The 14,361-nt window shown below is 36.4% G+C and overlaps 1 protein-coding gene across 1 annotated transcript in view; it reads right to left on the bottom strand.

Annotated features, from left to right (window-relative positions):
* The window catches only part of itgb2 (integrin, beta 2), a 69,277-nt gene extending 56,552 nt beyond the window's left edge, over positions 1 to 12,725 (bottom strand). Inside the window, exons 1-3 of the mRNA XM_050048321.1 lie at positions 12,645 to 12,725; positions 2,089 to 2,150; positions 315 to 412 (exon numbers count right to left, since the gene is read on the bottom strand). Coding sequence (XP_049904278.1) covers positions 315 to 412; positions 2,089 to 2,137 — 147 coding nt within the window. The 5' untranslated portion in view covers positions 2,138 to 2,150; positions 12,645 to 12,725. The remainder of the gene's footprint in view (positions 1 to 314; positions 413 to 2,088; positions 2,151 to 12,644) is intronic.
* Positions 12,726 to 14,361: the final 1,636 nt, after the last annotated feature.

The raw sequence follows: 14,361 nt of genomic DNA, 5'->3' as shown, positions 1-14,361 counted from the left end.
ACTGTCCATTTTTAAAACTCGTCTAAAAACCCATTTTTATTCCTTGGCTTTCAACTCTGCATGAGACTCTGCTTCTGTTTTAGTGTTTTATGGTTTGTTTTATTTATTGTTTTATTGTTTTTAAATTGTTTTAAAAACAATAAACAATTATTTTAGTATTTATTTCCTGTTAATTGTTTTATGTCCCTGTGTTCCTTTGTCTATTCATGTACAGCACTTTGTTTCAGCCGTGGCTGTTTTAAAGGGCTATATAAATAAAGTTGAGTTGAGTTGAGTTGAGACAGTATGAAGATTACATAAACATTGTTTCTCACCAGTTGTTGGCACCACACACAGTATGGCCCAGACTTGATACAGTCACTGCAGGAGTTGATTGCTGACTTTGTGCAGACTTCCTCTTGTTGACATAATCCTGTGAAATAAAACACAAACTCTATGCAACACAGTTTCAAGAGTTGAACCCAAATCAGAATATGTTTGTTCAATCAGATTTGGCTGTTCTATATGAATATTCAATGATTCTTCTTCTTCATACACACACATATATATCTATAGATATATATATATATATCTACATCTATATCTATATATATATCTATATATCTATATATATATATATATATATATATATATATATAGATAGATATAGATATAGATAGATAGATAGATAGATAGATAGATAGATAGATAGATAGATAGATAGATAGATCTCTCTATCTCTCTATCTCTCTCTGGATTCTGCTTGATATGTAGTGTTGGCAAAAAATGTTGCACATTTCCGATTAACTATTAGCACTGTTAGCTTGTTTACTATAATACATGAATGCCACCGTCACACTGTACGTCCCACTGAGCCCTGTTCAAACTTTAAAACTTTATGTAGAAAAACAAAAGGAATCATTGAATATTCATTTACATACAAGAGTATGGCATGGCATTTTTTGTTACTAGTTTTGTTACTAATTGGATTACTTTCACCCAAACTTTGCCCCAGCAACTCACCTCATCAGTTTCTGTATCATGCCATTATCAGGCCACCACTTTCTGTATTTTACTATTATGCATGTTTTTAGCCCCCTGTGTCCAAAAAAATATTGTGAAGAATATTCCAAAGAAAACTATAACAAAACATCTAATCCTATTAGAGCTGGCACCTTGCTGTGATGGATTAGCTTGTGTTTCTCCGTGACCCTGTGAGCAATTCTGACATGAGACTGAGCTTAGTTTCCTCATAGATTCAACCAGGTTGGCTTGGTCATAGGTTAGAGACCAGACAGATCTGAAGGCCATTGCAAGGATAAAACATTGTCCCATGATCCTGAAGCACTTAGCCATTTTTTCTATGTTGAGTATTCATGTTCTCCCCATGTGAGTGTGGATTACTCTGGGTATTCTGGCTTCCTCTCACAGTCCAAAGTCTTGCAGGTTGGGTAAACTGGTGACTCTAAATTGGCCGTAGGTGTGAATGTGAGTGTGAATGGCCAGAGTGTACCCCACCTCTTGACCAGTGTCAGCTGGCTGAAATCTACCAGCTGCCTTGTTTTATTGCCTACTGCCAAGCCAAAGACTCAAGCACCTGCTATACTTCTCTGCCACTTCCAAACTCTCTGATAGAGCACTGACCTGCTTTTCCAGTTAATAATTCTTGGCTTTTGTGCTGTGATGGCGTTTTTTTAACAGCTAAGGTTCTAGCTTCTGCTTCATGTAGCTGCTTGCTAGCCGTCTGGAGCTCCATAGAATGCTTCTGAACAATCTTGGCCAGGGGACTGAGTTGTTTGTCAGATTACTTCTATAATATTAAGTTATCACATCATCAGAAATATCAGATCCAGTCTGGTCGCCATCTGGGCCCAGACGAGGTGTTTGTTTTTTTTTTGTCTGGCTTTCTTTGGTTTCTTCTGATTTTATCAAAAGACTGTGGTCAAAAGTTTTCTGAGGACATAACATGAAATAACAAAAGTGGCTACCAAAATATGACTGTTGTCAGAATAAACAGAACCGTTGGACACCGAGCTATATCCAAAACATTTTGTTCAACTTGCCACCATCATGTGACCCCCCCTGTAACATTAACTTTTTAACACTTACCATTTTTACCCATCAGCAGGAGCAGAAGAAACAGCAAACACTGATCCATCTCCTAATAATTCCTGAAAAATCACAAAACACAGACATTTTTCCTTTTAGACCAAAATTTAGCAGATCAGAATGAGAAACCATTTAAAATTTGTACCCTAATATGACTTTAATTTTTCAATTAAGATGCAAATTGCCTTGACCTTGATACATATTTAATATCAACCCCAGATTTGGGGATAATTAATGACTAATTACTGAGTTCTAATATGATAATATTTTTAAGTGATGTTCTGCATGGTTTAGGGCATTTTTAAGGAGCACTGATAAAAACACTAATCTACCATAAATAATTAAATAAAGTCAATTAAACTAGTCATCACAGCAAATTATAAGTTGTGACATTTCTAGTGATATAGGTGGAAAGACCATAATGTTATGTGATGTGATGTGCAATGCCAAGCCTCTTGAAACTAGCTCAAGCAAGACGCTAGCAGATGTTTCATTCTGAAAGCTAAGACTGTGTATATTTGCCACTGTTCTGGACGCTGCATTGTTACTGTAATGTTTAAATTCATAATTTCAGGGAGACATAGAGGGAGGGGATTGGAGCTGGGCAGGACCAGACTTTGGCTGATAAGTGTTTGCAGCTTGTCATCATGTCTTTACAAACTTCAGAATCCGAATTTGGTGATAAAAGTTTCACACTCTGAAAGCCAAGGTGTTGTTTATCTAAAATCAAACAAAAGCCCAAAATGGCCAAAAGTGGAGATGTTATCATAAATAAACTTTGTAAAATGCTATTATTATTATTAGTAGTAGTAGTAGTATTTGTATTATTATTATTATTATTATTATTATTACTGCTGGTTCTATTATGGTATACTGCAGTTCTGCATGTGGCTTATGCAAATGGTATTGCAGTTCTTCAGTAGAAGCTGTTGCTCGACTGCTGAGAATACAATCATTGTCAACACAGTACTGTCTCTATTTCATTACTTTCAAATGTAATAGACTAAAAAGTGGAAAACTAGAAAGTAATATGAGTGTTACATTGGCTATATCACTGTCAGTGATAGTACAGTAGGTCATAAAAAAAGTAACTCTAAAGTCATAGTAAAGTATCTTAAAAATGTCATTGTATGTCATAAAACTGTCAAAAAAGTCATTGTATATTATGTAATAAGCTAGAATGACTGCCCCACGGCTGTATGCCTCCATGAACCAGTCAAGTTTACACCTATGTCTGTAAAAACAATGATGCTTCACACACATCTTCCCCCCGACAGCACAGGAGATCTATACACAGTTTCAAGGTGGACATCCAAGATTAGTGTCACCAATTCAGTATCTGGCCAAATTACTCCCCTTCTGTTTCCGAGATATGATGTTGAGTAATGGCCAGAAAGAACCTTTGTTCTTATGATGTTACATTGAAGTTGACCTTTGACCTTTTGGATATAAAATATCATCACTTCATCACTTACATAACTATTGGACATTTTTGTGTAATTTTGTCATAATTACCTATGAATTTTTGAATAATGGCCAAAAACATGTTTTGTTAGGTCACAGTGACCTTTGACCTTCGCCCACCAAATTCTAATCAGCTCATTCTTGAGTCCAAGTGGATGTTTGTGTCAAATTTGAAATATTTCCTCAAGGTGTCGTTACGATATCACGTTCACAAGAAAGAGATGGATGCAAGGTCACATTGACCTTGACCTTTGACCACCAATTCATCAATTTATTGTTGAGCCCAAGTGAACGTTTGTGGCAAGTTTGAAGAAATTCTTTGACGGTGTTCTCTTGTCATGAGAATTAGACAGACGAGGTCACACTGACCTTGACCTTTGACCACCAAAATCAGTTTATTTTTGAGTCCAAGTGGAGTTTGTCTCAAATTTGAAGAAATCCCCTCAAGGCCTTGAGATACCGTGTTCATGAGAATGGGATTTATGGAAGTACAGACGTACGGACGGTATGAACCCAAAAACATAATGCTTCTGGCCACAGCTTTCGCCGGCACAGAGGCATAAAAAGTCTTAGTGTGTGCACTTTTGCTCTTCGGTCCTCAATCATATGCTGGCTCCCTTAAATGGAACTCAGTCATTTAAAATTTGGGTAATCCCAGTCTAAGATTTTTGTTTCAAAATACTCCAAAATGGTCAGTTTACACTTTACTTGAGGATTTCTGTTTTATGTTACTTAATACTGCCACTCCTGTACATCTGAGGCAAATGTTGTACTATTCACTCCAGTACATTTATTTGATAATTTTAGTTACTTTAGAGATTCAGATTATTACAACAGAGTCGTTGTGCTATATTGAAGAAAAAAGCAAAATCCTACATTTTGAGAACAAAGTCACAATATGGCTGAGATAAAGTTGTAATTTCAAGAAAAAAAATCATAATATTACAAGAATAGGGTTACAATTTCATGGGGAAAAGTCATAATATTACATGAATAAACTTGTAAAATTTTGGGGAAAAAGCTGGAAGGTTGGTATAGTGACAAAGCCCTTGACAACCTACAGATTTGGTGGATGAATGGTTAATGCACAGGACACTCACACTGGAGGCTGTCCTTTAGACCATAAGTTTTAAAAACTTTTGCAGAATAGTTAAATAGGCCCGTTTGTGTTTACTTCATTATTTGCTGTTGCCAGGATGCTCAGGAAGGATGTCCACTTGATGGCCAGGTAACTGTAGATCATCGAAATAGGCTAATTCTTTTTCCCTTTGGTAGATGCTAGACCCCGCATGGGCATACCGTGCAGACATCAACACTTGAAAGATATAGAGAGTAACTGAAAGGGAAAAAAAGATATAGAGATAGAAAAGGAGCATCTGTGCTTCTACACCAGCCATGGCTGAGGCAACTGCAGTTCAGTAGGCCTACAGGTGGGAGGACAGTTGTGCTTTCTCAACTGTTCTTTTTGTGCATCTTACAACACTCACACACATGCACACTGATTGCACTGATACTCACAATCCATGCCTTGTTTATGCTCAGTTATGTGTTTAATTGGCTCATGACCCTGGTTGTGACAAATACTATACGTATATTATTGCTTTGGTTGGCCTTATAGGTTGGTAGTCCATATGAACAGTATAGCCAGTGGGGGAAGAACTTCTCAGATCTTTTACTTAATTCAAAGTACTAATATGACACTGTAGAGGTAAGTCAAGTAAGTCTTGAATTGTTACTTAAGTACAAACATATCGACATCAAATGATACATAAGGCATCTTACCAAAAGTAATGTAAAAGAAATAGAAATTATAGTATTGGATAATATTATTGATGCATTAATGTGTTCATCGCTTGATACCAAAAGGCATCTGGAAGGCTCTGCTCAAGTTTTCTTCTCAATGACGACCATATAGAGAAGATACAGGGGAAAATATACAAATTTTAAAACAAATCATTAAACAAATGATATAATGAACAAAATTGTAAGTAAAACAAGCAACTAATTGCCAAAAAGATTAATAGAGTGACAAAAAAAGAAGAGAATGTCAGTCATAATAACATAAGCCATTCATGTGGCTCCATCTAGTGGCCAGTATTTAGACATGTTTTATCTCCTGAGGTAGGGACAGATGGTGGTCATGGTTAAAACAAATCAACATCAACTGCTGGTAGGAGACGTGATGTGAGCTGGGTCTTGCCTGTCAAACTATCCACCTCGACCATCTCCTTGAGTTTTTTCAGTGCTATAACAACATCACGTTTCTTGTACCTTTGCATCTGAAAGGACAGTCATTTCTTGTGTGATCACAACAGAAGAGGCTTGTCAGGAAAATATAAACATAGATAATTACAAGCATTTGACAAAATGAGAGATTCTGTTTTTTTTTCTAGTGAAGAAAATTGATGGTGTACTAGTTTTTGCACTAGAAACTCATACTGGTTAGTGGAGCTGGTCAAGGTGAGTGAATTTATTGATTGATTGATTAATTGATGATTGAATAATTGTTGTCTCATTTCATGGTTTCATCTCTTTGCTGTTTGTATCACTGAATTATAAAGCACTTTGTGCTGCAATCTGTGCATGAAAGGTGCAATATAAATAAAGTTTATTCATTCATTCATTCAAAACCTTTCCTGCCCGTCAAAGATTTAGAGATTTTGGCCCATGCTTTTATTTCCTCTTGCTTAGACTATTACAATTCCCTCTATGTAGGAATCAGTCCATCAGCCCTATCCTGCCTGCAGCTTGTTCAAAATGCAGCAGCAATAGTCCTCACTGGTATCAGGAAGAGAGGCCAGCCTGGTACTGGTACAGAATTGATTTTAAAATTATTTTATTATGTTTTATAGTACTGCATTGACACACACCTGCTTACACCTCTGAACTGCTCATCTCTCATTCCTCCTCCTCCTGACCCTTCGGATCTGGTGACCAATCACTGCTCTCCATTCCATGTACCCAGTTAAAAACTAAAGGTGATAAAAGTATTTTCAGTTGTTGGTGGTAAAATGTGGAATAGTCTTCCAGTTCCAGTTCCAGTTCCATCTTCCCCTTCTGTTGATACATTTAGAACCCGTCTTAAGACCCATCTTTTCTTTTGCCTTTTTATTATCATTATGATGACATACCTGACCACACTGCTTAACATATGTATTTTCTGTGTTTTATTTTGTTGATTGTGCAATGCTATTCTAGTGTTATGATTTTACCAAAATATTGTATGCCCCTATTCATTTTACTTACATTGTCCTATTTATGAATGATTTTTATTTTTTTTTAATCATTCCTGTGTTTTTATTTCTTTCAGTTGTTGTCTTTAAATGTGCTCTATAAATAAGTCTGACCTGGCTTGATGTGACACTAGCTTCTTCTTGTCAACAGTGCCTGAATCTGAACCCAGCTCTCTGGTGGGCCACATGGACACTACTGCAGTTTTAGGCACACGTGTGTTTGAACGTCTCACTTGTCTTTGATCGACTTTACAGCAACAGTAATGTCAATCAAAGAGAATTCTTTTCTTATAATGTTATGTCAATAACACCAAATGAAAGGCTTAACCAATCTTAAGTTCAAGCAACTGATCTTTACTTCCATCTGAACTGATCTTGCACATACCGATAGGTGTAAAAAGGTCATGAACTGTGGCCACATGTAGGTCTCCTTATACTCAGATATACCAAAACTCTTACCTGCAGAAATAGAATGTAGGATTTCCTGACAAAATGGTTACTAACTGAAAACTTGACACGACTCATTTAAATAGGCTTACTGAAAAAAAAGAACTAAACCTTACCCTTGACAAGTTAGTTAACTAATGATGGGTGACTCTGCAATGAAAACACATTTAACATGAAGATATCAAACTTGATATTGTTTTTACATGGTATTCAAATTTGATATTGAAGTAGTATGCAATCATATGAAAAATGATCCACCCAGTTGGAGGCTTCACACATAGCTCAGGCTTACAAGTGTAATACTGACATGGTTTCCTGCACACAATGGCCAGTGTTACTCTCTGTGTCAACCCTGTCAACACCATACAAGGTAAAGGGGAAAATGAGGTTTTGTGTCATCAGTACATTTCCGCTTTGTGATTCAGGCTGAAAAAAATACTCATGAGAAAGCAGAACATAGCTAACTTGTATGTATGGATATTTGTTTCTTTGTTAACTCTACTGCTGCTGCTCCTTTTGGTTAAAATGACAAATTGACACTTTACCAAGTACTCATAACACTGGCCAAAATTACACATTTTAAAAATAGATACCATCAAATACAACACGAAAACCAAGGCCTCAGAAATTACCAAAGATTGACTCAACACATCTGTGACAGTCGGTCTATAGTTCAGATTTAGCTCAGTTACAGTGTTCAGCCTTAAATACAATGTACACTGTTCTTACAACTCACAAGAATCACTCTGGAGACTGATAACACCTGTAATAAAGCATGTAAAACAAGACATAATTTGTCCATAAAATGCAGTGGTAATTAATTCAATTCTGCACAGTTTAACTTCAGTTTTGGTCCCCACAGCCTATTTTTCCTCATGTATTTGAGTACAGCCACTCTCCAGATGTGCCAGCTGAACATACTGTGTAACTCTCTCTTCAAAAGGTGTAAATGATATTTCAAAAGGAAAAGCAAAGGAACCAAAGACACAGTCTGTAGCAGTGGATGGGGGTAGAGTGTAACTACAAGAAAATGCTGACACTGTATGGCAGCACTGTGAGAAAGCCTGTTACACTGTGTAATTAAATGAGATGGACTCACCACAGGCTAAATTGAATAAATAACATGAAAGTAAAGGATGGAATGTCCATATCAATGGATAGAACAGTGAGTCTGCGCAGTCTGCCCTGAGACACTGTTACACAAATAGTGGGAGGGAACGGAGGGCTTGAAGTGTTGTAGTTTTTTTCTTTGGAGTTACAATTTTTATTTTATTTATTTTTTTACTCAACCTTTATTTACCAGAAAAACTTCTTAAAAATCTATTTTTCAAGAGTGTCCTGGTCAAGACAGACAGTAACATAAGTACAGACAGACAACATAGAACAACATTACAAGATAAAAAACACACAGCTCTGAAACAAGCAATATAAAACACCAAATGAGATTACTACAAAAAAGCCAAAAAGTATGCTAATGCATGCTATAAGTGAATCATAAAAACACACACACAAACAAAAGAGGGCCAAATACACATGATTACAAAGACCAGCTAAAATACACCCTGACATTGGCATATAGATGATTGCTTACAAAAGTCCTGCAACAGTGCTTTGAAATGGCAGATAGGAATCAATGACTACTACTGTAAGTCCTTCTGTAGAGGATTCCAAATATAAGGACCTGCAGACATAAAGGCTTGCTTGCCAAAATCTGTACATACCCATAGGTATAGATAAGTGGTGTAGTTATGATGGGCACCAGTGCACACTATTATGACGGGCCAGTACACCCTAGCTACTAGTTTTGAAGCGCTCAGACACACACACACACACACACACACACACACACACACACACACACACACAAACACAGAGTTTTACTTGTATATATTTTACCAACAGTGTGTCACTTTTATGTTATATCTGCTTGCAGATGTGCCCAGCTTGTTAGTCATCAGAGATTTTGCACCTAAACTAGCTGCTGTAAATCATATCGTCTCATTACATGATTAATCAGAGACCTGACACTGGACAACATCAACAAACATTTTAGCCAGCAAAAAAAAAAAAAAAAAGTCACACCATTTTTAACATTTTTTTTAACAGGAGTTCTTCTTTGACCACGGGCGTATTACTACCGCTCAGGCCCCAGTGCAACTGCACTGCCTGAACTGTCTATATTTAGGCCCATGTTATAGACAATCAAAACATGTTCTGTGAACGGAGAGCATAGCCATTTTCAATTTTTTGCTGAATGTACGCACATAAATATGGATCAGTATCTTCCATCTCACACATTTTATACAGATCAAAAAGGAAGCTACCTAACACACAAGTAATAGAAAGTACCCCATAGTTTACACTGCAAATTATTTCCAGGTAGTTACAATATGTAACTGTAATATCATCTCACATTCAGAATTCTATTGTGAAATTAATGCAGGTAAATAGTTATTTTACAGAAGCATACTGCTAAATTACAGTAATATGGAGTTTAACTGTGACATTACAGTGAAATACAGTTATTCTACAGAAGCATATTGCTAAATTACAGTAATTAGTTGTACATAAACTGTGAAGTTACAGTTACATTCAATAAATTACAGGAACATTCTGTTTCATCACAGTAAATTGCAGGCAGAAGTACTGTGGGATCACAGTCTATAGTTGTCATTTCACAACAAATGTCACAGTAAAAATTACACAGTAATTTACTGTGAAAGTAATGCCACTAGTAGCCAGTAATTTACTGTAAATGTACAGTCAAATATTTTACAGTGTACCATAACATCTTATGCTTGTCATAATGTTTGCACTAATATTAGCTGCACTTACTGCCAAATACATTACTTTTTGTTATAATTCATGTATTATTCATTAACGCAGTGAAGATGATATGAATCATAATGTAAGTGGGATATATTCACATCATGGCATCATCATATCATGCCACCTCACTGACTGTTGCCAAGATTTAAGTTGTTACCCCTACTGAGGCAAGACCTTTACCTGTTGCTAATTAGTCAGTGGGCTTTTGATGAGATGTGGCAGCTATTAGAAACTACATTTTAGCGCATGGCAGCTGTGGGATCAATTGTTTTTAATGATCACATAAATTAAATCAGTCAAATGCATACATTCACCAGCATTGTGTAATTGCTACTCAATGCTGTTGCCATGTCAAGACGGTGCTATTTTTATGCAGCAGAAACGATTAAAATATACAGCCTTGAAAATGTAAAATTAAGACATTTAGTATTCTATAAGTTAGAGGAGAAGATAGTATCAGTTAAAAGTAGGTTTTCATTCGACACTGAAACCATTCAGTGAGCTTACATGGCAAGAGTCGAAAGTGACATCATCAGTTTTGTTTCCGTTTTTCTAGGTGTGGTTCTGAGAGAACCAAAGGCAGCAGCTGAACTAAAGGCTAGAGACTAGCTGTGTTGCAACAGATAATCTGCTAACAATAGTGTCACACATTTATTGTGCAGCAATTTGATTAAACACATTACTTTAATAAAGGTTTTGAAAATAGAGTTGTTGCCTGTGCAAGACCTCAAGATTAGGTTGTGAAACATGACACCTGAAGGACCTTATCATGTCAGTCGATTCTGTGCTTCAGTGGTGCATTTTCCAAATTCAAATAAAATCAATCAATCAATAAATCAATGCAAATAAATTTATCACAAACCAGTTGAGACACAGCAAACTACTTTTCCTCACTCAACTTCTTTTTATTTATTTCTGTATTTATTTTTGGAAACAGCTCATACTCAAAAATTTTAGTTTAGTAAAATACAGTAACAAAAGTTTTGAGTACACAAGACACAAAATAAATGTGTCACATGACCCTTGTTTGACAGGAATTTTATGTCAGTTTAACATAACTCTTTTTTGTTATTGTTTGAACAATTATTTAATTTCATAGAACTCTACAAATACATTGTGGCAAGCTAAGGTGTCTCAAATCCAAGAATAAGGCAAAGAGATTAACTCTGAACCAATAAGTGCTCTCTTTTTTTCACCTCAGCACAAGTTTAGACATTCTTATATCTACACAGGTGGGAGGTCACTAACTGTGTATATGACTTCACTCAAAATGTGCAAAATATCTTTCACTACAACATTAACTGTAACCCATCAGAACCAGTGTGGAGCACAGAAACATTAATCCCTGTGTAATGGGTAACATGAGTAATTTAGAACACATTTAAATACAGTTTTCTTCGGCTTATGGCCTTAAACACAGTCTCACTGCATGCAAGGAAAATTCACCCATTTAGCCCCAACACACCACAGTATATTAAATGCACAATGATAGTGTTGTTCATGGGCCTTAAACTAATTAGGTTAAGTCAGCTTCATACATTTTAGCCAAATTCACTCAAAACTCAAAAAATTGTTGACTAAATAAAAAAATTATGTCAAGCTCATAAGGGATGAGTTTGTGTGTAAAGTGAAAAAAACATTTTTATGTCATGTTGACAATCTGGGGCATTTGTGTAGACTTAACATTAAAATGTTGTGTCATGGGTGGATGAGGGTTTAAATCATTTATTTTCATACAGCCCTGTGTCTAGAAATTACATTTTACTGAATACTAGAATAATGGATATTAGTTTACAATGAGGTGTTGCTGGTTTTATGTAAATAAAATATCTTCACACTTCCACCACTGGCTGTTTACTCTACTCAGTGAAGACACATCTAATTTTACTAGATGAAGAAGCAGCAGCAGGGATGGCAAATAAACAAATATATTTAAATACTTTACTGTTTTATCATGAAAGTGAAAAGTGATTCTTTGTTGGAGTTAACTGCAGAAGAGTGTAGATTAAAATGGTGCCAGTTCTCTTTTTGAATTCGAAAGCAGTGATGTGTTAGGTCTGGTGTTCATGTAGAACGTGGAACACCCACAGTCAGCTTAAATTCACAGCAATAATAAACTGCATCATTGTTTGCTCACTCCATAAAAACAGGTGACTCTATGAATGTACACATATCAGACAATTGACTTTTTAATTTTTTGACTGTGCCAATAGATTGGAGAGCCTACACATAGAACACCACTAAATTAATAAATTAATGAATTAAAATTAAATTCATATAATGTAATTAAACTGTTCTGGCTTCAGAAATCAAAATGAAAATACAGTTGCTGATATTTGTCAAATGTGTCCGTCAGTAGTTACTTAAGGCAACTTCCTCTCAGAAAACAAGAAGCTTGACTTCCTCACTACAGTGTTTAATGATGTAAAATACAGTTTACTTTGTCCTACATCAGACTTTGTTTGAACACACAGCATTCCCAACTTTCTATAAGGATATCAAAAAGACAGCGTTAAGAGGGATATAATAGTCAAAAAATATATATATATTTTTAACTAAAACAAACTATAAAAGCAAACTTACCAGTAACCGGAAGATGTGCGTGGTTGGCAGTTGTGTTGAGCACCATCTGGAAGGAGAGACTCCACCCACAGGACAGGAAGTGTGAAGCAAAGATAGAGTGTGTCTAAGAGAGTGGGGAGGGTTGTGTCACAGAGTAGGCCACACATCACAATGTATAAAAAAATACCTGTGCCTGACTGCTTGGAGGTTTGACTTTCTTACAACTTAAGTTTTAAAGACTTGACCTGGGATTTGTAAGCAAAGACATTTAGGGTGAATACTGGTACAGTGTGTAAAATCAACACCGAACTCATTGTTAGCAAGCATGTGATTAAAAAAATATAGGCTCTGTGACTATGACATCACTTCCAGGGGTGTGGCACACGATACTCAACAACCTTGTGGTGAATTGTGGTGAAAAATAAAAAAGACTGGAATAGAATAGAATAGAATAGAATAGAATAGAATAGATCTTTATTGTCCACCAGGGTGATAATTTGTCCTCAGTTTGTACTCTTTTTTGTTGAGTTAAGGATATTGATGGCACTTGGAATGAGGGATTTTTAAATACATTTTTAGGTAACAGAGGGACTCTATAGTGCCTCATGCAGCTCAGGAGCTCGAGCTGGCTAAAGAGAGGATGGGAGCTATCTGTTATGTGTCCTTTCTGTAAAGAGTTGGGTCAAGGGCTTTTATGGCGTGCCAACCATTTTACTTGCCATTGTCACAATCCTAGAGAGTTTATTCTTGTGTACAGTTAAGATGACCATACCAGGCAGGGAGGTAAAGAGTTAGAACACTCTCAAACATAGTTTTGTACACTAATTCTAAAATCTGCTGACTAACACCAAGGCCACTAAGTTTCCTAAGAAGATAGAGTTACTGTGAGCATCTCTTGAAAATATACAGTATTTCCAGCGAAGCTCATGTTGGCATCTAAAGTTTTCCACAGTTTCAACATGTTGGACATCGAGGGAAACTGGCTCTGTCTTCAGATCTTGTTTTGTGCAAATAATCATTTTTTTTAGTCTTAGCCACATTAATCTGTCTGTAATCTGTAAAAGACCAGGTAAGGCCATGTCATTTAAACCATTTTATCTAAACCATCTAAAATATTTCTCATTGATCATAAATTCATTAGTAAACAGAGAGAATAGCACAAGGGAAAGAACACATTCTTGTGGGCAGCCTGTGCTCACAGTGAGCATGTCTAACATGCTCCCCCTGACAGAGACTCTCTGTGGACGGCAGGTAAGAAAGTCTCTGATCCAGATCACTAACCCTGTATTAATAGTAAGATACTACAAACCACAAAACTAACTGACTACAAAACTACAAAACTAAAATCCACAAATAAAATCCTGGCATCAGGATGCATAACGTGTTTCGTAACTGTATTAAGCAGGGTCAGCACAGTGCTGTCTATGCCTTTGTCGCTCTTACATGCAAACTGAAATGGAGCCAGCATAGTGGCCACAGTGTTGTTCAGGTGGCTGCCCAGAACACCATGGTTCCATGGTTTACACAGTATGGAAGTTATTGCAATAGGCAGGAAATCATTTGGTGTACTTGTGTCTGTCCTATTTGGCACTGGCCTAATTATTGAGTTTGCATGATTTTGGCACTGTGCATCAGCACAGTCTTTAAGTTGGGCTTTTAGACCATCTGGGCCAGTGGTCTTATTTGGCTTCAGTTTAAAAAGACTTGCAGCAGCATCATCCTCACTCACAACTACTGA

Source organism: Epinephelus moara, chromosome 7 (assembly GCF_006386435.1).
Source record: "Epinephelus moara isolate mb chromosome 7, YSFRI_EMoa_1.0, whole genome shotgun sequence".
In the NCBI taxonomy this organism is placed as follows: domain Eukaryota; kingdom Metazoa; phylum Chordata; class Actinopteri; order Perciformes; family Serranidae; genus Epinephelus; species Epinephelus moara.
The sequence above is the reverse complement of the archived record's forward strand: the minus strand, read 5'-3'. Positions and strand labels throughout refer to the sequence as shown.